Raw genomic sequence first — 22,932 nt, 5'->3', positions numbered from 1 at the left:
AATGTTTATTGTAGAAAATATAGATAAGCAAAGAATAAAAAAATCCATAAACCCACAATATAGAGACAATATTTTGATGTATTTTTCCAAGTTTTATTTCATTTTTGTATTTTAAAGTGAAAGTTATTCTTTAGCAATAAGACATATATTCTGCTTTTTCTCTTAAATACTTTAAAGTACTTTAAAATATTTCTAACATAAGCATCAAATTTTTAATGATAGTGTTTTACTGAAATGGTTTTGGATTTTTTAATGGATTTTAGATTGTTAAGATAGTGTATTTGATCAATACATGGTTCTTATGTGCCTACTATGTGTATGAAACTGTGCTAAGTGGTGAGATAAAGAGCTATGGTTTTTATCTTTGAAAAGTTAAACAGTTGTCAAGACAAGACATCAAAGCATCAAGGCTTGAAGTTTAACAGTGATAAACGATATTGATAGTTGCTTGGTATGCCAGAAGAAATGTCCTATGCTATATGCTCAATTTCTTTTTTTTTTTTTTTTTTTTTTTCTGAGACAGAGTCTCACTCTGTCACCCAGGCTGGAGTACAGTGGTGTGATCTTGGGTCACTGCAACCTCTGTCTCCCAGGTTCAAGTGATTCTGCTGCCTCAGCCTCCTGAGTAGATGGGGCCACAGGCATGCGCCACCATGCCTGTCTGATTTTTGTATTTTTAGTAGAGACGGGGTTTCACTGTGTTGGCCAGGCTGGTCTCGAACTCCTGGCCTCAAGTGATCCGCCTGCTTCGGCCTCCCAAAGTGCTGGGATTACAGGCATGAGCCACTGTGCCTGGCCTATATACTCAATTTCTTAATGATAATAATGAATAAGAATTTTAGAATAGGCCAGGTGCAGTGACTCATGTCTATAATCCCACCACTTTGGGAGGCTGAGCTGGGCAGATCACTAGCTCAGGAGTTGAAGACCAGCCTGGGCAACATGGCAAAACCCTGTCTCTACAAAAATACAAAAATTAGCTGGACATGGTGGCACGCATCTGTAACCCCAGCTACTTGGGAGGCTGAGGTGGGAGGATCCTTTGAGCCCAGGTGGTTGAGGCTGCAGTGAGCTGATATCGTGCCACTGCACTCCAGCCTGGGTGACAAAGTGGAGACCCTGTCTCAAAACAAACAAAAACTTAGAAGAGGGAGAGAGGACTTGTAATTCAGTTGGGAAGGATGAGTAAGATTTATGTAGATGAATGATGAATGGAATGGGGTTGGGCCTGAATATGTGTCAGGACTTGTGGATAGAGTGAAAGTGAGAATATTCAAAATAGTCAAACAAAATATGGGAGAAGAGTAGCAGTTTTGTAAGACAAATCATTAGAGAAAAAAATTGAAAGCCAGATTGGGTCCAGACTATGAAATGCTTTCAATATAAGGCCCAAGGAGTTTGAATTTAAAGGATATTGATCTAGGGGAGAAGTAGGTGTAGGGGAAGTAGGCTGAAAGAAAGTACTGTTCTAGGAAGACTAGGAAAGATGATACTAACATTTTGAGATTGGAGGATGTTCAGGTTGTATGAACAGAAGCTATGAATTCAAGCTTAATTGATCAGTTGGAAAGGGACAATTGAGGATGAGAAATTCTGTTTCGGTTGTGTTAATCTGTCAATGTTAGACCATAGACTCATGGTACTGGTACTCAAGAGAGAAGTCAATGCTATTTACCTTTTTCTCTACAGCTTCCAAACTACAAAAACTTTAAAGGCACGATTCAAGAACTTGGTCAAAACCAGTATGCAGTCAGTGGTGAAATATTTGTAGTGGACAGAAACACAGTAGAAATTACAGAGCTTCCAGTTAGAACTTGGACACAGGTCAGTGTAAATATGTGATCTGCCTGAGGGAAGGGCAGTGTATTAAGCAATTTTTTCTGGTAAGGATGATTCCACCATTGTTGGTCCTAAGCGTGCATAGTGTTAAAAAATTCCTGTACCTTCTTTTACCCTTCAGTTGAATTTGTGCTTTGAATATTTAAATAGTATTTATATCTAAGTAGCGTAGTATGACTTATGTTAGATAAGGCTTTTATAGACTATTATCTTTGTATTTATCTTAAAATAAAAGGAGTAGAATATGACAGTGTTTTTAATTCTTGTAAATATGGTCAGTAAATTCATGTCAGCATCAGCTTTACAAATCTAAAAGTATGCATGTCATCTCTTGACAGTTCTGGTTGATGTCATCCTTTTCATACTCAGCCTTTATCTTGCCCTTTAGAGTATGAGTGGGTCAGCACCATTACTTCTTATGTCTTTTCCCACCACCGAGATCCCTATATATTGCCTTCTATACTGATTGGATAGGAGATGATAGAGATTGAGGTTTCCTTTTTAATTCCCCATGAGAGTTGAGAATTTTCAAGACTGTATGACTTGTAGTATGAGAACATGAGAGTGTGTCATGAAAAGAATCACTAATTTTTAAATCTTTTATAGGTATATAAAGAACAGGTTTTAGAACCTATGCTAAATGGAACAGATAAAACACCAGCATTAATTTCTGATTATAAAGAATATCATACTGACACAACTGTGAAATTTGTGGTGAAAATGACTGAAGAGAAACTAGCACAAGCAGAAGCTGCTGGACTGCATAAAGTTTTTAAACTTCAAACTACTCTTACTTGTAATTCCATGGTAATTTATTAGATTTACTGTTAATTTAATCTTTCTTGCATGGTATAAGTCGGATTATTATAATTGGTTTCATGATGGGAGTGGCTATAGTAAGCCTGAAGGCTTTTTATTTTTATTTTTTTCCATCCTGCAGATTTGCTGAAGATTCTAGGGGCACATTTCTTTCTTCTAGTATTGTCCACTACCCTTACTCTCAACTGTGTTTATGCATCTGGGCTTGAATACACAGGATACACACATCTTCACACACATTGACTAAAAGTTATGAGAGTGGTTATTGCAGGGCCTTTGTGTACTTTATGGCCATCTCTATTAGCATTTTAACTGTAGAGTACTCATAACTCTAATCTGCTTTATTAAACTTGCACATTTATCTTTATTTATACAACTAGGGAGGAAGGTAGAAACTTTAAGTGTGTGATTCAAGTTCCCTTCCAAATTAGCTTTTAGATCTAAAAATGTAAAAAAAGTTCAGCAGTAGTACAGTGGCTGAGAAAAAGTGCCATAATCCGCTGAGAAAGGCTGATGGAAGAAAGAAAAAGGATAGAGAGGAGTTTGGGTGACTGGATTATAGCACAAGTAAGTATGAAAGAGAGAAAGGGGACAAATGCGTATACACAGAATATATGGAGGAGGAAAAACTTTAACATTTTTAAACTTAGCAATAGAATATGTATCTTTTCAGTTTGGGGAAAAATCATTTTTGTAGGTGGTTTTATGGCTACTTTAAGAGCCCTTTTTTTAAGGCTTATTTTTGTCTTTCAATATTATTCCTAAATACTTTTGTTGTTGTGAGAATTGAATTTATTGGCTTGCAGTCACCAAAGAAATATTTACAGAAATGTGCTTAATAGTCTTAGTTCTGTTTAATGGTTTTTAGGGGTAGTCTGTGTTCACACACATGCATTATGGTTATATATTATGGTTATTTTAAGTATTGTAGATGTTATATAAGTTAAAATACCAGTACAGATCTATATGATCTGCAAAGTATATGTGTTTTGCTTAGGTACTTTTTGATCATATGGGATGTCTGAAGAAATATGAAACTGTGCAAGACATTCTGAAAGAATTCTTTGATTTACGATTAAGTTATTACGGTTTACGTAAGGAGTGGCTTGTGGGAATGTTGGGAGCAGAATCTACAAAGCTTAACAATCAAGCCCGTTTCATTTTAGAGAAGATACAAGGGAAAATTACTATAGGTAAGATACAACCTTTAAAAATTTGAACATTAGTTAAAATGGAAAAAAAAACTTTATTAATAGAAGACATTTTTATCAGTAGAATATAAGCAAATACAAATTGAATCTCTTATCTTGATCCTAACTTTATTTTTCCCTCACATAGAGAATAGGTCAAAGAAAGATTTGATTCAAATGTTAGTCCAGAGAGGTTATGAATCTGACCCAGTGAAAGCCTGGAAAGAAGCACAAGAAAAGGTAATCATTTGCAGAAAAAGACATTCAGAGAAGCTTTTAAAAGCAACTTCCAAAACAAACAAAAATTCAACCCCTAAATTTTAAATTTAGTACTACTAAAGGTGCTGAGTTGTCTATTTAGAGACTAAAGTCTTCTGTTTATCCACAGAACAGATAAAGTACAGGAATTTATAGTACACACCCACCACAAAGCACTTGGCCAGTGTGACTCAACCAGAGCCTGGAGAAATGACTCCAGGTGTGAGAAGGTAGCTCAGTCTCCTTGACCTTTTTTCCTGAGTCTGCCATTAAAAGGTGTTGTGGTGGTGGTTTTTGTGAGGTACATGTATATTATCTGGGAATCAGACTGGTCGCACCCAGAATCAGCCTATGTTCACAGTATGGCATCCAGTCACCACTCACTTGATCTGGTTTTGGTTAATACTGGGAAGACAAGAGACAAAATGTTAATTATTATAGACAGTATTTATCAAACACCAAGCTCTGCCTCATGCTTAGATTTTTAGCCAGAGATTTAAACCCTGGAACTTCAGATTAAAAGTCTGATGTTTTATTAAGTAAGTTGCCCATTGCAGATCACAAAATAGTAATAATAGTTAAATGAATGGGATATTGAAGCTTTGAGAGTCCCCTCAATTAGCTTTTTGATGTTTTGTATAACTAAAAGAAAAATTTAAACAACAGTACAACGTTGTGATTGAGAACAGAAATTTATTACAGAAGAGGAAGAAGAGTTGAATGATTAATTTTTTGGGTATTAGATTATTTTGTGCATATATGATTCCGTAACATTAACATCTTTAAAACATAGTTATAATTATGTGACATAACTTGAACCTTTAAACTTCCCTGTACTTGAGTTCTCAATCATAATGTTTTTGTATTTTTTATCAAACTACATTGAAATATTGCTTTTGTTTACATTTTTCAGTTTGAAGTCAATAAAAGTCATATATTAAAGTGAGTAAAATTAGGCTAAGTTATACAGAATAGCAATTACATATTAAGATAATAGGCTTATTCATTATTTGAAGAAAATTCGGTAGGACAAGATGGGCGCATTCAGAGTTAAGATGATTGAAGCCCTTTGTTTTCCTCTTAATGTGTTTTATTGAACCCCAAATTATGGTTTCTACAACACTTGCCTTTCTGTATCACCATTGGTTTAAACTATATTTTTTTTTTTAAAAAAGTAACTAGTAAGCTGATGAATTTTTAATGCTTAGTCTTAAAAGATAAAGATTTCTACAGTGTCAGAATGTCCTTCTGGTGGAAGTAGAATTTATGGGTAAAGCCTAGCTTGATTTCAGTTATTGCATTACCACCATCAGAATTTTTTCAGCATCTTGGCCATGTGTACATTTTGGGGAGTTCAGGTAACAAAAGGAACTGCTCTTACAAGAGTGGCCTATTATACAGAGTTGGAGAAAAGAGAATTATAAAGTAGCTAATTAGAAGATTAAAGTTTTTTGTAAAGCATAATGGAATTTTGTCATTAGAACTTGCAAAGTTTTTTTTTTTTTTAATTTCTGGAAGTGTTCTTAGTCATATTTATGTTAACAGTGATAGATACACATATTCATAGAACACTTCTTAACAATACTTTGGGTGTAGTCAAAACCTAGATCTAATAGACTAGACCCACTAAATGTGGGTCTAAGCAGGATTTTGTTGCATCCTAGTGATATTTTTATAGTTGTCTAACAACCTGAATACTCCATAGAAACAAGCTGTTTCATGAAGAATTTTTCAAAAGTGTAGAATTATTTATTGTAAGTTATCTAGGTACTTATTAATCATCTATCAACTCAACAGTAGCATTCCTTATTTGGCTAATGTGGCTTAAATTTATAGTTTTTGTTTATACAATGAAGCATCTTGCTTTGCAGTTTTAATTTTTATCTTATTTCTGAAGTACACGTAAACTGTACTTTGTGTATATACATTGTTTTGCTTACAAATTTTAATTATATAGCTTTTTTTTTTTTTTTTCCTCTTTTGGTTACCAAAAGTAAACTTTTTGCTTTATGGAGTGTCATGGTTAACTCAGTCATTTTAAATTAAACAACTTAGATAAAATTTTATTTAATGGCTATTGTTATTTTAAAAAATGTAAAGGTGATATCACCTAAAATAACTTTTATTAAATTCATTGTATTTTGAAATTTAATATTAGCACAAAATAATTTTTTTGTTGCAGCTGTTTCTATAGACAAGGGCCTGATGAATAAAATTTCAGCAAAACCCTGACGAAATTCTTACTCTAACTCACCAACTCTTAAATTCTTAAGTGGACTTTCTCTGAGTCCTGACATGAATATTCTGGCTTTAGAGAAGTTTTATTAAGAATTCACCCTCAGTGAGTGAATGTACCTTAACATATTTATTATAACTGTAAAATAATTTTCATAACTGGTATATATTTTGTATTTCAGATTGTTCATTCACTCACCAGTATAAAAATCTGACAAGATGCAGTGATAAAATATTAATTCTACTCTATTAACTTTAAAATGTGGTATCCTCTCATTTTGTTACTTAGTACCTGAGGAAATCAGTTAATTTTTCATCAGATTCCTGGATAAATAGGGATAGTGTATACCATTCCTTCTGAAGATCTTATTGTGCGTCTTTAGAAAATTTTAAACTTTTTATAAGGAAATATATTTTTATAGGTAATCCAAAATAACCCCACCATCCTGAAGATGTGGCATTTATAGTGTAGCACTTGTAGAATTTTAAACTAATTATTCAATAAAATTCAACATTAATTTGATACTATACAAGACTTTAATATACAGTTTGTTATTTTTTACAGGCAGCAGAAGAGGATGAAACACAAAACCAGCATGATGATAGTTCCTCCGATTCAGGAACTCCTTCAGGCCCAGATTTTAATTATATTTTAAATATGTCTCTGTGGTCTCTTACTAAAGAAAAAGTTGAAGAACTGATTAAACAGAGAGATGCAAAAGTATGAACTTTTGTGGGTTAAATAGTTTGAAACTATTTCAGTGTTATCTGTATCTTTTTCTTTTTCCAAAAATAAGTATTTTGATTTATCCTTCATATGTTTTAAAACTATTGAATGTTTAAACTGTACTTTTTTATTATAGGGGCGAGAGGTCAATGATCTTAAAAGAAAATCTCCTTCAGATCTTTGGAAAGAAGATTTAGCGGCATTTGTTGAAGAACTGGATGTAGGTTAAGTCTCTATTAAAATTTATTTGGAAAAGTAATGTTTATGAACAAGAATGAAATTCTTTTAAGTGATCTTAAAGTTTTCTTTAACTCTGTGAAGGTTAATATGTTTATAAGTTGAGTTAGGCTTAAGCTTCTAGTTATGTGAAGTTATAAAGAACTTCTTGTATGGAGGAATTTAAATGCTATGAAATTGAAATTTAGAATAAATTAAATCTGCTTTCAATTAGTTAAAAATTTTTAACTGATTTTTAGATTAAATAATTGATTCAGTTTAATGTTTTCCTGGAAAGAGGTAAGGCTAATATGTGTGTATAATTGAATGTAAGTACTTTGATTTTAGGAGTAGAATGATAGTCTCTACATTTATAACAGACATTTCAATATTTGATTGTTATAACATAGTTTTTTCCAAGTAGAATTCTAATTCAAAAAATAAAAAAAATGTAGAGATATAAAAAGCACACCTTTTCTAAAATTGCCCAATTAAAATATTGGAATTAATGGTAGCATTATGAATACCTGATTTTTGAGTAGCAAAATGTAAAATACCATTTATTACTCATATTACTTTTTTTTTTAAAGTTGCTTTGTTGATTTATTGTCTACATGCTCTACTTTTACTTCAGTGGTCTAAGTCAGAATTAGAACTCTTAAGAACAAGTGTGGTAAATTAGCTGCCTAAAAGAATTTAGAATTTTTTAGTGCTATTTTTCTAGGCTCCCTCAACAGTCTTTCAAGTGCTGCAATGTGAGTCTTCCTTTTTTTGTGCTTTGCATATATTGTTCATTAATTAGTTTTTTTGCACATTTTTTCCTGCTGAGTTATAATTTATTTAAAAATTATTCATTAAAAATGAAGCCATCATATATTAAAAATTATTCCTAATATTATTGATATCCTGATATTGCTTTAAATTTGATCACTAATATAGTGAAACACAGGAAACTTTTGTGGTTATGCCTGTACATTTCCTCACTATTGAAAAGTCGTCATTCAAAACAACCCTAGCAAAAAATACTCTTTCACTTTTAATTTATCATCTTATTTTATTATTTGACAATTAATGAAATAGGTCCAAACAACTTATTTAAATTCTGGATGTATTTATTTTTAACATTTAAAAAGATTTAGACTTAAATTTCATGTCTCTCTGTATCATTTAAAGTCTAATGATAACATTAATTGAATATCTATTATACACTGGCACAGCCTTCTATGTAATGCTTAGAGTGACCCTCACCACAACTTCAAATGAATGAGGTTATCATTAACCTGTATTATACAGATAAGGATCCTGAAGCTTGGAGAGGTTAAGTCACTTTCTTAGGAATTATATCATTATAGAATTACTCATCTTCTTAGACACCTACTTTCCTCATCTATAAAATGGGGATCACAGGATTTTTTAAATGCCTAGCACATGGTGGATGCTCTATAAATTATCTGGCTTTTTTGTTTTTTTTTGTTTTTTTTTTTTTTGAGACAGGGTCTTGCTCTGTCACCCAGGCTGGAGTGCAGTGGCACAATCATGGCTCATTGCAACCTCAACCACTTGGGCTTAAGCAGTCCTCCTACCTTAGCCTCCTGAGTAGCTGGGACATGTGTGCCACCACATCTGTCTAATTTTTGTATTTTTGTGTAGAGATGAGGTTTTGTTATGTTGCCTAGGCTGGTGTCAAACTCCTGGGCTCAAGTGATCCACCTACCTCAGCCTCACAAAGTGCTGGGGTTACAGGTGTGAGCCACTGCAACTGGCCTCTGCTATTTCCTGAGGATACATAACTAGTAAGTGGAAGTGCAGCTGAAATCCAGAACTATCTGATTTCAAAGCTTGGGTAATTTCTATTAAACTGTTGTGCTACAAAGATCTTTTAAAAAAATCTCTAAAGAAATGTCATTTTTTCCTTGTGCCCTTCAAAGCTTATTTTAAGGAATAATTCTGGTAAATGCAAAATCTAGGATATTAATCATGATTATATCCTAATTTATCATTACATAGACCTGCCTAAGTTCAATCTAACTATATTGGCACTTTTAACTTCTCATACTTTCTGACTTTAATTTACATTTAGGAGGTTTTTTTTCATATTTTCTATTACGACTAAAGCAATAGAAAAAAATAGCTTCATACTTATTAGCAGAACTGCCTTTGTATATGATTTGCTAGGATTTTGATGATACTAGGTTATCAGAGGTCTTGATTCCATAATATTTCACGGGATCCAAGAATTGGCAGAGACTTCTTAGGTCATTTAGTCACTATTGCCCCCTCATATTACAAATGGGAAACTAGTTAGATGAATTGGGATTACAATCCAGGTCTTCTGATTTAGAATTCTTTATTTTTTTTCCATTATTTAATATTGAATTAGATAAGTTAAAAGGAAAGCTTTATTCTTTACTGAGTGAATAACATTTGTTTCAGTATTTTATGAAGTAGTGATTATCTTTTCTAAGAAGTTGTTTATGTTCCTTCTGCCTTATGATTATACTTTAGAAAGTGGAATCTCAAGAACGAGAAGATGTTCTGGCTGGAATGTCTGGAAAAGCAATTAAAGGTAAAGTTGGCAAACCTAAGGTGAAGAAACTCCAGTTGGAAGAGACAATGCCCTCACCTTATGGCAGAAGAATAATTCCTGAAATTACAGCTATGAAGGCAGATGCCAGCAAAAAGTTGCTGAAGAAGAAGAAGGTATGACATACCTCTTGTCATTGATAGACTCATTTCTATAATGAAATATGTGTATAATTTAAAAAATTTTAATGCGTATTTAAATCATGCTTTGTTTTATTCAAAATATATTTCAATGGTAATAGGAAATCCTTCTAAGACAGCAGTTGATGTATAGAAGGAAAACATATTGGTAAAGGATCACATATTGTAAAGAGCTACTTAATTCAGCTTTTAAAATGAGCAATAGAAACACTCCACTCAGCTGCCTTCTAAGTTAAAATCTTGGAAGCCGGCCGGGCACGGTGGCTCACGCCTGTAATCCCAGCACTTTGGGAGGCCGAGGCGGGCGGATCACGAGGTCAGGAGATCAAGACCATCCTGGCAAACACGGTGAAACCCCGTCTCTACTAAAAAATACAAAAAATTAGCTGGGCGTGGTGGCGGGCGCCTGTATCACAGCTACTTGGGAGGCTGAGGCAGGAGAATGGTGCGAACCTGGGAGGCGGAGCTTGCAGTGAGCCGAGATTGTGCCACTGCACTCCAGCCTGGTTGACAAGAGTGAGACTCCATCTCAAAAAAAAATAAATAAATAAAAATAAAAATCTTGGAAGCCAAAACAAAAGAAAACAAAAACCTCCAAAAACCGAACCATAAGTATATCAACTTTAAAGTATAAACTTTAGTGCTACATCATAATCCATTAGAGAAGACTTAGAGTGGGAAAGGGTCTGTTTGGCTTACAAAGTACTCTGTCATCTTTTACTATTTACTTGTGTTTGTCCTTAAACTACTAAGCACATCCTGTGTCATTGTCACTGATAGGTGCTATTGAGGATTAAAAAAAAAAAATGGCGTTGACCTAACCTCAAGCAGGATTGACCAGAGTTAGCCAGAAGAAGGAAACACCAGAGAAAATGTTCAGAGCTGAGGAAACAGGATGCATGTTGGTCTTAGAGAGGCTAATGTTTTTGGACAGGTTGATTTTTACAATCCAGAAAGTATACGTTTAGATGTGTCCAACAAGTAGGTGGGAATATAGCCTCATTCTTACTAGAGCTTGGAAAATGAGCCTAAAGAGCTAGAGTTAGAGATTGGAGAGTTCTCTGTGCAGAGCTAATATTTGAAGCGTAGGTGCATTTTGACACCAGAGTAGCCTTTCTCTTCTGTTCTGATAAACTCAGGTCTCTACTACTTTCCTCTTACTTGGCTCCCCACGGCACACAGGTTCATTTACCCAGACACTCTTGCCTGTCTCCCTCGGAAGATGGTTTCTTTTCAGTTGGCATTTGTCAGATTCATTTCTCAGCATTCTTTTCTCTACCTTATATGGTCCCCTCAAGTAACCTTACCTATGCCCAGAGCTTATTCCATTCATACTGATGGCCCCTAAATCTATGTTCCTAAGCTATAATGCTTTCAGGAGTGCCAAGCTCATAGCCACTTGAATGCTTGAAGCCCATCAAACTCAGCATGTCTGAAACTGGACTCATTATCCTGATTTCAAAATCTGTTCTTTGCCTTCTCCCAGTTAATGGCACTATCAGCCATCAATGATATAAGCCAAAAACCTGGGAGTTTTGTCATTTAATCAATAACTAAGTCCTATTGACTGCCTACTAAGTAATTCCAAAATCCACCCCCTTATCTTGGTCCCCATTTGACATTGCCTTAGAATTTTGTGTTTTCTCTGAGATACTTTAAAGTGGTCCTCTTAACTCTCTCAGTTTCTAGTCATTTAATCATGATTTCTCCCCTTTTCTACTTCATTCCTTTAAGTTCTATATTTTACTACTAGAATGAAAATTCTAAAAAGTCAGTCTGATTGTTACGCTTAAAAATCTTCAGTGACTCCCCACTGACTATGCACAAATTCTTGGTATACAGTGTTAGCACCTGTATGCCTCTGTGTGTTTCTCCTCCTGGCTACTTTGTTCTCACTTTTCCTTGAGTTCTAGCAGACTATTATGTTTAAAAACCTAATTCTTTAAACATTTAATTCGTGTTAGATGGCTTTGTGCCTTCTGCCTGGGATGCCCTTCCCTCCTTAATTCCCACCTGGCAAACCTATGTGATTCCTTTAGAACTCAGTCAGAAAAGGTACTTCTTCATGGAGACTTTTTTGACCCTGCCTTGAGCGGAGTTTCTCACTTCTCCCCTTGGGCCATGGCTGTACCAGCCTCTATATTTGTTATTTGTGTTGTAATGACTCGTCCTTGTTGTGTGCCTCTGTGTTTTTTGTTTTTGTGTTTTTACCCCATGGTCTTAGGGTTGGGGTCTACCTTACAGTGCCTAGCAGTGCAAGACACATGTTACTTATTTTCCTTCAATAATTTGAAGATTTTTTTTTTTTTTTTTGAGACAGAGTTTCGCTCTTGTTTCCCAGGCCAGAGGCTCACCGCAATCTCCGCCTCTCAGATTCAAGCAATTCTCCTGCCTCAGCCTCCTGAGTAGCTGGGGTTACAGGATTTTTTAATGGTATATAAAGGCCTGCCTGAGCTATAGGAACTTATTTTGTAGGTACCTTTTAGCTAGTGGTCTGGAAATCCCTCTGATAATCAAAAGCTGCCCTCTTATTTTTTATGGTTGCTTCTAAGTAGCTGTCATTTCACTCAATGTACTGGAAAATTAAGAGTTACATGCAGTATTATTTACTATAGATAACTGAAGTAAAACATGGTCTGATCAAAGTCAGCTGTTAGGACCTCATCAGAATCACTGTTTTTAAATTTACCTGATTTGAAGGAGCTGTCTGTTGATTGAAACTATCTCTAAAATATGTGATGTTTTTATTTTTACTCGTGGCTTGATTTTCTTTTTATTATGTAGGGTGATCTTGATACTGCAGCAGTAAAAGTGGAATTTGATGAAGAATTCAGTGGAGCGCCAGTAGAAGGTGCAGGAGAAGAGGCATTGACTCCATCAGTTCCTATAAATAAAGGCCCCAAACCCAAAAGGGAGAAGAAGGAGCCTGGTGAGAAATGATTATAGTTTTGCATGTGTGTGAGAGAAAAAATATTTGTATAGAGTATTACTAGATTCTTTTGATTGTGCTCTTTTTCTGGTAGTTGAAATAATGCCTTCAATTTTCATAAACGTTTATTTTGTAATGAACTTTTCATTATAACAATTATATTTTTACTAATGACATTTCTATAAATATGGATACATACCTTATTGCTATTCTTTTGCTTTAGGTACCAGAGTGAGAAAAACACCTACATCATCTGGTAAACCTAGTGCAAAGAAAGTGAAGAAACGGAATCCTTGGTCAGATGATGAATCCAAGTCAGAAAGTGATTTGGAAGAAACAGAACCTGTGGTTATTCCAAGAGATTCTTTGCTTAGGAGAGCAGCAGGTATTGTAACACATTTAATATTACTGTATATTATAGTTTAACCTATACGTTGGTATTGTTAGTATTATCAGTGTTGTTTAAGTACTAAGCCATTAGTATTTCAGAAGTTAAAGTTAGGAAGAAGGAAAAAATTGCCTTATAGAACGGTCTTTCTAGCAAAGTTGGACATAAATTTCTCTAAAGTGAATCATGTTTCTTTCCTGATTTTTATTATAAAGTTTGGTTTATATTCCTTCCACAGTTTTAAGATGTTTGGGAAAAAATGTACCTTGCCACAATACCAGCAATGATAGATCTATTAATATTAGAAGTGCTTTGTGGTTTTGTTTTTGTTTGGTTTTCTACCCCTTATATCATGAAAAATTTCCTCCCGCTTTAAAAGTCTGAGTACATAGCTCTCTTTTAGATAATGATAGTTGTATGGGTGAACTGCAGAATCCCATTTTGCTGTTATAATAATATAGTACTTATAAGAATATAATTTGATCCTTTCTGAATTTTCATTAAGGAGAAGTGTTGAAGTTATTAACATCTAGTCAGTTCTCTATTTTGTACATTCTTCTGAAATTTCATTATTTGAAAATTTGTCCTAATTTATTAAAATGAATGATACAACATTGTGGGTGTTTACCTCTGGGAAGTACATTTTTAATTATATATCAGACCTTAAATTCTTTGGTTCTGTAATCACAAAGTGTTTGAATTTCTTTCCCTAGTGTACACAGGTAGCATAATATAGGTGAATCTTTAATATGAGTAATTTAAGTTAAATGAAAATGGTTTATTACATTAAATGCTTTAAAACTGTATTTACATACATCAAAAGTGAAGTGCAAAATTAACATCCAAGTAATTTAAAAATTTTATTCCATAATACATGCTAGAAATTATAATCAAACATACTTGCTTTATGGCAATATGCCTTTCACGATAATTGGTATCTTTTTATGCATTGTATTATTGTTTTGTGAATATATTGAGGTCTTTATGTCTCCTGTCTTTTCTCATTCATCTAAAAAATTACTGTCTTTGTTATTTCATAGTAAAACTAACTCTGAAGAGAAGATAGAAGTTTTTATCCAAAAAGTTAAGAGAAAGTTTAGGTGTCGGTACTGTGGCTCACGCCTGTAATCTCAGCTCTTTGGGAGGCTGAGGAGGGAGGATCACTTGAGGTCAGGAGTTCAAGACCAGCCTGGGTAACATGGCAAGACCCTGTGTCTAAAACAATTTTTTAAAAAAAATCAGCCAGGAATGGTGGCACACCTGTAGTCCCAGCTACTCAGCAGGCTGAGGGGTGAGGATTGCTTGAGCCCGGGAGTTTGAGGCTGCAGTGAGCTATGATCATACCACTGCATTTCCTGCCCAGGCAGCAGAACAAGACTCTGTGTCAAAAAAACAAGAAAGTTTAGCACTTTTAAAATAACTGTAAAATTTGTTATTTGTGATTGCAAATATGGGAAACATTATATTTGTTGTCATTTGTATAATGGCTGTATGAGACAAGGCCATATTGACTACTTTCCTCAGTGTTTTTGATTAATTATTAAGTATATCAATAAGTACATTAGTTTATGCTCTCCTAACATGCACAGTATTATGTGGTAGCCTCCTGGAAAGTGTAAGACAGACATTAACACTACCAGATAACTAAGGCCAAAGTTGTTGGCTTTTATTCTGTAAATGCTTGCTTTTATTTCTTATGGTATTTTTAGAGATGGTTGGAATATACTTCAAATGCTTTATCAGTAATAATAATTCATGTATACAAAGCTAGGATTTGAGTTTAACATTCATTTTTATTTTTCCTCCTAGCCGAAAGACCTAAATACACATTTGATTTCTCAGAAGAAGAGGATGATGATGCTGATGATGATGATGATGATGACAATAATGATTTAGAGGAATTGAAAGTTAAAGCATCTCCCATAACAAATGATGGGGAAGATGAATTTGTTCCTTCAGATGGGTTAGATAAAGATGAATATACATTTTCACCAGGCAAATCAAAAGCCACTCCAGAGTAAGTAATGCTATTTAGTGATGTGGTATAGTTAGTTGTTGCAAACATTTGCCAAAGATATTATAGTGAGCTCTTCTAAGAAATTGTTATCATTCTAGGCAAGTTCTTCTTCATGAAGGAATCAATCTTGTTAATATTGCAGCTGTTCCCATCACAGTTGCTGTAGTTTAAAGGAAGGATTGGCAAACTTTTTCCATAAAGGGCTCAGTAGTAAATGTTTTAGCCTTCGTGGGCCATATTGTTTCTATCACAACTACTTAATGCTGCCATTCTAGTAAAAAAGCAGCCATAAACGATATGTAAATAAATCAGTGTAGCCATGTTCCAGTAAAATATTGTTTACAAAAATAGGCAGCAGGTCCATGGGATATAGTTGGACAACCCCTGGTTTTGAGAAAAGTTACTAAGTCCTTAGAATTGGGAGGTTTGTTTCTTCCCTAAATTTGGCCTTGATAGATTTTTCTTGCTTTTGGTGAGCGTGAATACATCTGGGATTTGAGGTTTGTGAACTATTTTAGATGTTTTTTTAAAAGTATTTTCTCACCTATTACAATTGGCCTTCACCAGATCCTGAAATAATTGGCCACCTGTAGTCTTGAATTAGAAATAGGATTGTTGCCTGGTGTGATGGGGATTCTGTCTTTTTCCTTGGGTTTTTGTCCATAGTTTGCTGATCTTAAATTCTGGAATGGTTATTTCTATCAACTGTAGAATTTGGTTTAATAGTATTTTGAATAACTTTAAACCATTGCTTAGTTTCCATTCTTTTTTATATTAAATAATTGATTTGTATGGTGTCTGTGTGCATACGTGGTATGTGCACATGGATCATGGGTATGTGTGCACACGTTTACACATAAGAGAGAAAGAGTTTTATTACCCTGTCTTTAACAGAGAAAGAGAAAGAAATGAAAACTAAAGTTTTGTTCTGTGATTATAATCCTGCAGTAAATATTATATATAATTTATCAGGATTGAAATCAGATATTTAAATTGTATTCTCTGTGGTGTTTATTTTCTTTCTAATAGAAAATCTTTGCATGACAAAAAAAGTCAGGATTTTGGAAATCTCTTCTCATTTCCTTCATATTCTCAGAAGTCAGAAGATGGTATGTTCATTTAGTCTTTTCATTGGTTATTGTATTATTGCTTTTAGTGGTGGAGAGAAAACTAAATAAATCGTTAGGTCATGATTTAACTTCAGAATTTTTAATGAGTAGGAAAGTTCCTTTTTATATTTTGCTCAAGATAATAAGGCTTCTTTACTTTTTCTGAGGTGATTCCTAACTAATTGGTCAAAATAGGCATTATGGAAGCATTTAGGTGGACAGGCAAATGCTTATCTGTGTTTATGGATGTGAGTGTGTGTGTAGTGTTTTAATGAGAGAAAAGAAATAATGAAATTTTGAAAGCTTGAAATTTGATTTTCATGGCAATGTGAATGTATATACGACAATTTTCTAAATCTGTAAGGGCACCAGTGTGATTGCAGATTGGTTGTTACCTGAGAGATTAAAACCGTCATAAGAACAAATTTAATCAGTGTATATACTTCTTGTTTCGTATTTTTTTTGTGTATGGAATTTTTAAGGTCACTTAATTGATTCGCTATCATTTTTTAATACACACATCTATACATTTAGACATATTTGGTACATGTTCTATATGTATAGGTACTCATTTTTGACAGTGTGTCAAAAGAGTTGTGTAAACATATTTATTTACATCCAAGTAGCTATTTTAAAAGTTTGTGCTATGGTGTTAGGGAAGAACGCATTAAACTAATTTGAGTGCAAAAGTAAACTGAAGGTAAGCCTGTCTGCCTTTTAAATTAGTCTTCAAAAATTTATTTAAAAATAGGAATACTTACTATTCTTTTAGATTTAAACATTATTACTGATATTCCTGAAATGGTTAATAGTATTATTTGTGTAGGTACTAAAATAATACAGTGGGACATTTTCATATCTCATTTTAAAATAAATTGGCAGCATGTATTTTTAATTGGTCAGTTATGTTTTAAATATTTAGCATTTGGGACTTTTAATTTTTACTACTTTATGCACTTCTGTGTTATTTCACCACATAGTTAACATTTTTGGTGTATAACTGATATATTTTATTTTCAGCTGTTTGTATATTGTGGATTATTTGGTCACAAAATAGTAACATAAGATCAATTGTCTAGCTAAAGGGAAGTCATCAGTTAAAAGAGTCAAAGTTTACTGAGAGATCTTTATAACATCTCTTTACTAAAAGAAGGCTTTGCAATTTTTAGATTCAGCTAAATTTGACAGTAATGAAGAAGATTCTGCTTCTGTTTTTTCACCATCATTTGGTCTGAAACAGACAGATAAAGTTCCAAGTAAAACGGTAGCTGCTAAAAAGGGTATGTACTTATATTTGATTGAGTTAAGCATTGGATAGAGATAGTTAATGTAAAAGGAAATGTAATTTAATTTGAAACTATTTGCATTTTTTTATCATAAAACAATTAAGAAGTATAAGTGCTTATAAGGAGAACCTCTCTTGTTTTCTAGCCATCTGAGGGCGTTAATAAAATTTCTGTAAGACTTAATTTTAAAGCTGTTTTAATTATAAAATAATCCCGTGCATTACTATCTAAAGATAGCTTTCTAGAAAAGCTCCCTTGTGGTTAGGTTGTAATGGAGATTAAAATTTTGTCTTGCTAGTAGCTTGCTTCTGTTATCTATGTTGATCATGACTCAACTCCTTATGTGGAGGGATTGGTCAGCTCAGTTGAGGTCCTCTTTTTCTATGTGAGTCATGCAGCTTCTCTCTTTTTCACAGCCTTAGATTGGCCACAAAACACTTTGAGTTGATTAATGAATCTCTTACTAGTACCAAGATATATGTACCTTGGTCTTTTTGAAAGAGGTCAGTATTTGTGCTTTGTGTTTGAAGGATGACACTTAAAAAAAACCCCACAAATCTAATTGAGGTGTGTGCTATTTAAGACAGCAAGTAAATAATACGGATTGTTCCCTCAAGGATTTTAAAAATTCACAACAGACAACATCATTACAGACACATGTATTGAATGTAGCAGAACAACAATTTTGAAAAGTCCTGCTTATTCTGAATGCAGTAGAACCATACTGAGAAATTGGTTATCTACAAGAGTCTCTGTAGCCAACACACTGGGTGACCTACCCATGTCCCTCACCACTTAGTGCATATTGGGCAATATCTGCCTTTCTTTGCCTGAGGACTTCCTCTTTGCCACTGTGCTGGAATATTAACACTCCCCTGCTCCCAGCTGCCTTTAACTAGCGGATTGAGGAAAGTTGGTCTATAAATATCTCAGTGTCCTTGCCCCTCATGTGAGCCAACTGTGGGATGTGTGTTTCACACTGGCACTCAAAAATGTCTTATGGAATTAAGCTCCTAGAGTGATGATTGGCTTGGTAACTTACCTATTACTGGCTGTCTTCTCTTCATGGTCTCATTTTTGTCTCCCCTTCCTTTATCTCTCAAATAAAAACTTATACTTGAATCCTTACTCTAGGATTAGGCAGATTGGCCCAAATCTGGGGAACCCACATTGAGATGGACCCTATAATTTCTCTTTTTTAAGAAAACAATCAGGCTGGGCGCAGTGGCTCACACCTGTAATCCCAGAACTCTGGGAGGTCGAGGCAGGCAGATCACTTGAGGTCAGGAGTTTGAGACCAGCCTGGCCAACATGGCAAAACCCCATCTCTACTAAAAATACGAAAATTAGCCTGGTGTGGTGGCGTGTGCATGCCTGTAGTCCCAGCTACTCAGGAAGCTGAGGCACAAGAATCGCTTGAACTTGGGAGGCAGAGGTTGCAGTGAGCTGAGATGGAACCACTGCACTCCAGCCTGGACGGTAGAGTGAGACTCCATCTCAAATAACAACAACAGAACAATCAAAAAGCACCTTTTAAAAATAATCTTCATATGAGCATCTTATAAACACCCTGAAAACTTGGGAGCCGTATTACTTCCTGAAACATACCCCGTTTCCTTCATCAAACTGTTCACCCATATTTAACCTAATGAGTTTAGCATGACTAAAAAGCTGGAATATCATGGTACCTATTCTACTTGCTTCCTTCTTCAGTAGCTGAACTGGCCTTGTCTAAGTTGAATAGGTAGACTGCCTGTGTGGTGTGATTTCAGGGACCCCAGCAAGTCCTCAGCTTTCCTTTAGCCTCCCTTACAAAATATAATTCCAATAAAATATCATTTCAAGAAGAGGATGCATCATATCCCTCTGTGGGATTGTCTATGTTAACTCCAAATTGCATATGTTACACGAGTTAAATTCTGTAGTTCCAATAGTTTACAGCAGAAAGGCAGCTATAGTACTCAGATATCTGACCTGTTTGCCTGGTAGAATTGAAAGTGCCATGTAACTCCAAGCCAAGGAAAAAAAGTGGTTCCTAGAACACCTGGCTAATTTTATACTCCCTGCTAGGAGCTGCCCTGTGGTTCTTGTGGTAGATATAGTCATGAAGACTCAGGTGGGAAAAGCCACACAATCTGGGTGCCACTTTCCTAGGGCTCCTCCTGCTCTTGGCTAATGAGGGGCCTTATTCGTAGTGTCTCAAATTGCGACTGGAATACATTTTCCATAGAATCAGTGTAGGTTTTTTTTTTTTTTAAACAAAGTCTACAGTTAATATATTTTCTTCCAAATTAGGTTTTCTTAATTACAGAAAGTGATTTATCAGTTTTTTCTTTTTTTTTTTTTTTTTTTTTTTGAGACAGAGTCTTGCTCTGTCACCAAGGCTGGAGTGGAGTAGCATGATCTTGGCTCACGGCAACCTCTCTTGCCTGGGTTCAAGCGATTCCTCTGCCTCATCCTCCCAAGTAGCTGCTACTACAGGCACACGCCACCTCACTGGGCTAATTTTTTTGTATTTTTAGTAGAGATGGGGTTTCACCATGTTGGGCAGGCTGGTCTCGAACTCCTGACCTCCAGTGATCCGCCTGCCTTGGCCTCCCAAAGTTCTGGGATTACAGGTGTAAGCCACTGCGACTGGCCTTATTTATCAGTTTTCACATAGAACTGCAGATAAAGCTGTAAAACAAGGTCTATTTTTCAAAATTCCAGAAAGCAAAGGCCTGGTATCTATTGTCTACTTATCTAGGATTTTATATTTCTTTCCACATAAAAATGCCAAGTCTGGATTTCAGCTTTTGAATGGAAGTGAGTTGGTTTCTATTCATTGTATTTGAGGATCCCATACATTTTTTTTCTCTAAAACATTCTAAAAGTTAGGACTTAATCTGTGGTTATACCTGGGTTATAATTAATTTATCAAATATGCTACTCTTTTGTCATGACTATTCTGTATTTAAAAGTTACTGCTTAATTTATTTTAATGGATCTTCCTTAAAATGTCTTAATTGTATTACCTAAGGGCAAATTATACATAATTAAATAAAAAGCATTTTGTCATCTATGAGAAATTGTTTGCCTTTACATTGCCGCCAAGCAGAGAGAAACCATTTCATTATTTAAGACGACTCAATTTTTTTTTTTGAAGATAGAGTTTTGCTCTTGTTGCTCAACTGGAGTGCAGTGGTGCAATCTCAGCTCACTGCGACCTCCCGGGTTCAAGTGATTCTCCTGCCTCAGCCTCCCAAGTAGCTGGGATTACAGGCATCTGCCACCACACCTGGCTAATTTTTTTTATTTTTAGTAGAGATGGGGTTTTACCATATTGGCCAGGCTGGTCTTGAACTGCTGACCTCAGGTGATCCACCCCGCCTTGGCCTCCCAGAGTGCTGGCATTACAGGTGTGAGCCACCACGCCCAGCCAGGCAACTCAGTTTCTAAACAGCTATAAGAAATTCCATTTATATAGGACTCTCTTCTATTTGGTTTGTTGGTAAGTATATTGACCTGTGAAATGGAAATTTGCTTACTAGGAAAACCGTCTTCAGATACAGTCCCTAAGCCCAAGAGAGCCCCCAAACAGAAGAAAGTAGTAGAGGCTGTAAACTCTGACTCGGATTCAGAATTTGGCATTCCAAAGAAGACTACAACACCAAAAGGTGAGGATTATCTTCTTAGAACCCTTTAAACATATACTGTGTGGAAAAGATTGAATTTTTTCTACCTCATTGAATTTAGAGAGGCTAGGTATCTATTTTGTTTTAAATTGCTTTACTCCTCAGTAAGCAGTGTGTCTAGGAATCAGTGCTGAATATAGTCCAAAGGAGGCACAGCAATTTAGTTCAGTCACTTTGTTTTACAAATTAAAAAATTGAGGCTCAAAGAGGTTAAATAAGAATCCCTAAGAATGGTCCAAATTCTCCCCAGCAGCCAACTCACTGAAAGTTGTTATTAAAAAGTCAGATCAGCACTCCACACTAACTAAACTGTGACACTTATAGTAATGGGCTAGATCCAGGACTCTTAGGCTAGAACTTTTTTTCTCACCTAAGAAATAACTATTCAGGGCCACACAAGGAACAGCACCAGTTCTCCGTGGCATCCCCTCTTTATCTCCAGAATCTGGAAAGCCCTTGAAGATGTTTTGTAAAATATGTTTGTAAGACATGATATGCTGTGAGGGTAGCTGCTCTACCTTTTATTCAACTGAAGGATATCTTCCTCAGTGTGTTTCTTAATATTTCTTAAAGGAGTGGTTGGGATAAGGAGCTGTAGACCTACAGGGAAATGGAGATAATAGGGTGGAAAAGAATCATAGTGACTGGGAAAGTAGTACTCAAGATATGCAGGATTGAAAGCCTTTATAAATTCAAAAATGCTATTTCCCTGATTCATTTGATCAAATATGACATCCCAAGATTATTTAAGTCTATCTTCGTACTTGTCCAGTCTAGCTGTCAAGGGATTTTAAAGATATAAAATTGCTATTTAGTTGTTTTATTTCATTGGCATCATTGTGGGATGGAGAACATCTGGCCCCTACTTAAATATTACCTTTTCTCCTTCCACCTCCAATGATGAGAATAAGAGGTTAGGTAGGTGAAAAAAATGCTGCATGTGCTGAGTCTACGTCTGAGAAGGAATATGTATTTGACATTTTATAGTTAATACTGGTGGTTCTCATATGGTGCCACTTAACGTGGGATATGCAATTGGTTGTTACTAGTCTTTGATAAGTAAAACTGAGTAAACATTTAGACCTTTATAATAATTTTGTGTTACTAAAACAGCATGTGATTACATTTTTTAGTAATTTGTGTTCTATGGTATTTTTAAAAGTATTGGCCCATGACAAATTAGAAATGAAAAAAAAAATTAAATCCCATGTAATTTAAGAAGTACTCTTCCAAGATATTTCCTTTTCAGGCTCAAGGACCACACAGCAAATACAAATGTTTTATGTATGAAGGGATTCATCATTAAAATTTGTCTTTGGGACTTTCCCACTAGTTTAAATGTGTTTGTCAAAAAGTCTTTGGTCATGTCAACCCCAGAATTGAAATGCTACTGCCAAATTGTTTATAATCACTCATAGTAAGAGATCAGGACTGCAGTGCTCCACTGATTGGGCATGCCAAAGAAATAAACTACAATGTTGTGGCATTTATCTTTTTATATTGCACTTAACCACGGAAGAA

The 22,932-nt window shown here is 34.9% G+C and overlaps 1 protein-coding gene across 2 annotated transcripts in view; it reads left to right on the top strand.

Moving 5' to 3' along the window:
- Nucleotides 1-22,932, top strand: part of TOP2B (DNA topoisomerase II beta) — a 66,810-nt gene that overhangs the window by 42,313 nt on the left and 1,565 nt on the right. For both annotated transcript variants that reach the window (XM_031009063.3, XM_031009064.3), the window contains exons 22-34: nucleotides 1,690-1,824; nucleotides 2,446-2,646; nucleotides 3,656-3,851; nucleotides 3,997-4,088; nucleotides 6,907-7,062; nucleotides 7,205-7,288; nucleotides 9,790-9,984; nucleotides 12,793-12,937; nucleotides 13,161-13,322; nucleotides 15,135-15,342; nucleotides 16,372-16,451; nucleotides 17,621-17,731; nucleotides 21,268-21,393. In XM_031009063.3, the coding sequence (XP_030864923.1) occupies nucleotides 1,690-1,824; nucleotides 2,446-2,646; nucleotides 3,656-3,851; nucleotides 3,997-4,088; nucleotides 6,907-7,062; nucleotides 7,205-7,288; nucleotides 9,790-9,984; nucleotides 12,793-12,937; nucleotides 13,161-13,322; nucleotides 15,135-15,342; nucleotides 16,372-16,451; nucleotides 17,621-17,731; nucleotides 21,268-21,393 (1,891 nt within the window). The remainder of the gene's footprint in view (nucleotides 1-1,689; nucleotides 1,825-2,445; nucleotides 2,647-3,655; nucleotides 3,852-3,996; nucleotides 4,089-6,906; nucleotides 7,063-7,204; nucleotides 7,289-9,789; nucleotides 9,985-12,792; nucleotides 12,938-13,160; nucleotides 13,323-15,134; nucleotides 15,343-16,371; nucleotides 16,452-17,620; nucleotides 17,732-21,267; nucleotides 21,394-22,932) is intronic.

Source organism: Gorilla gorilla, chromosome 2 (genome assembly GCF_029281585.2).
Source record: "Gorilla gorilla gorilla isolate KB3781 chromosome 2, NHGRI_mGorGor1-v2.1_pri, whole genome shotgun sequence".
Classification (NCBI taxonomy): Eukaryota; Metazoa; Chordata; class Mammalia; order Primates; family Hominidae; genus Gorilla; species Gorilla gorilla.
The sequence above is the reverse complement of the archived record's forward strand: the minus strand, read 5'-3'. Positions and strand labels throughout refer to the sequence as shown.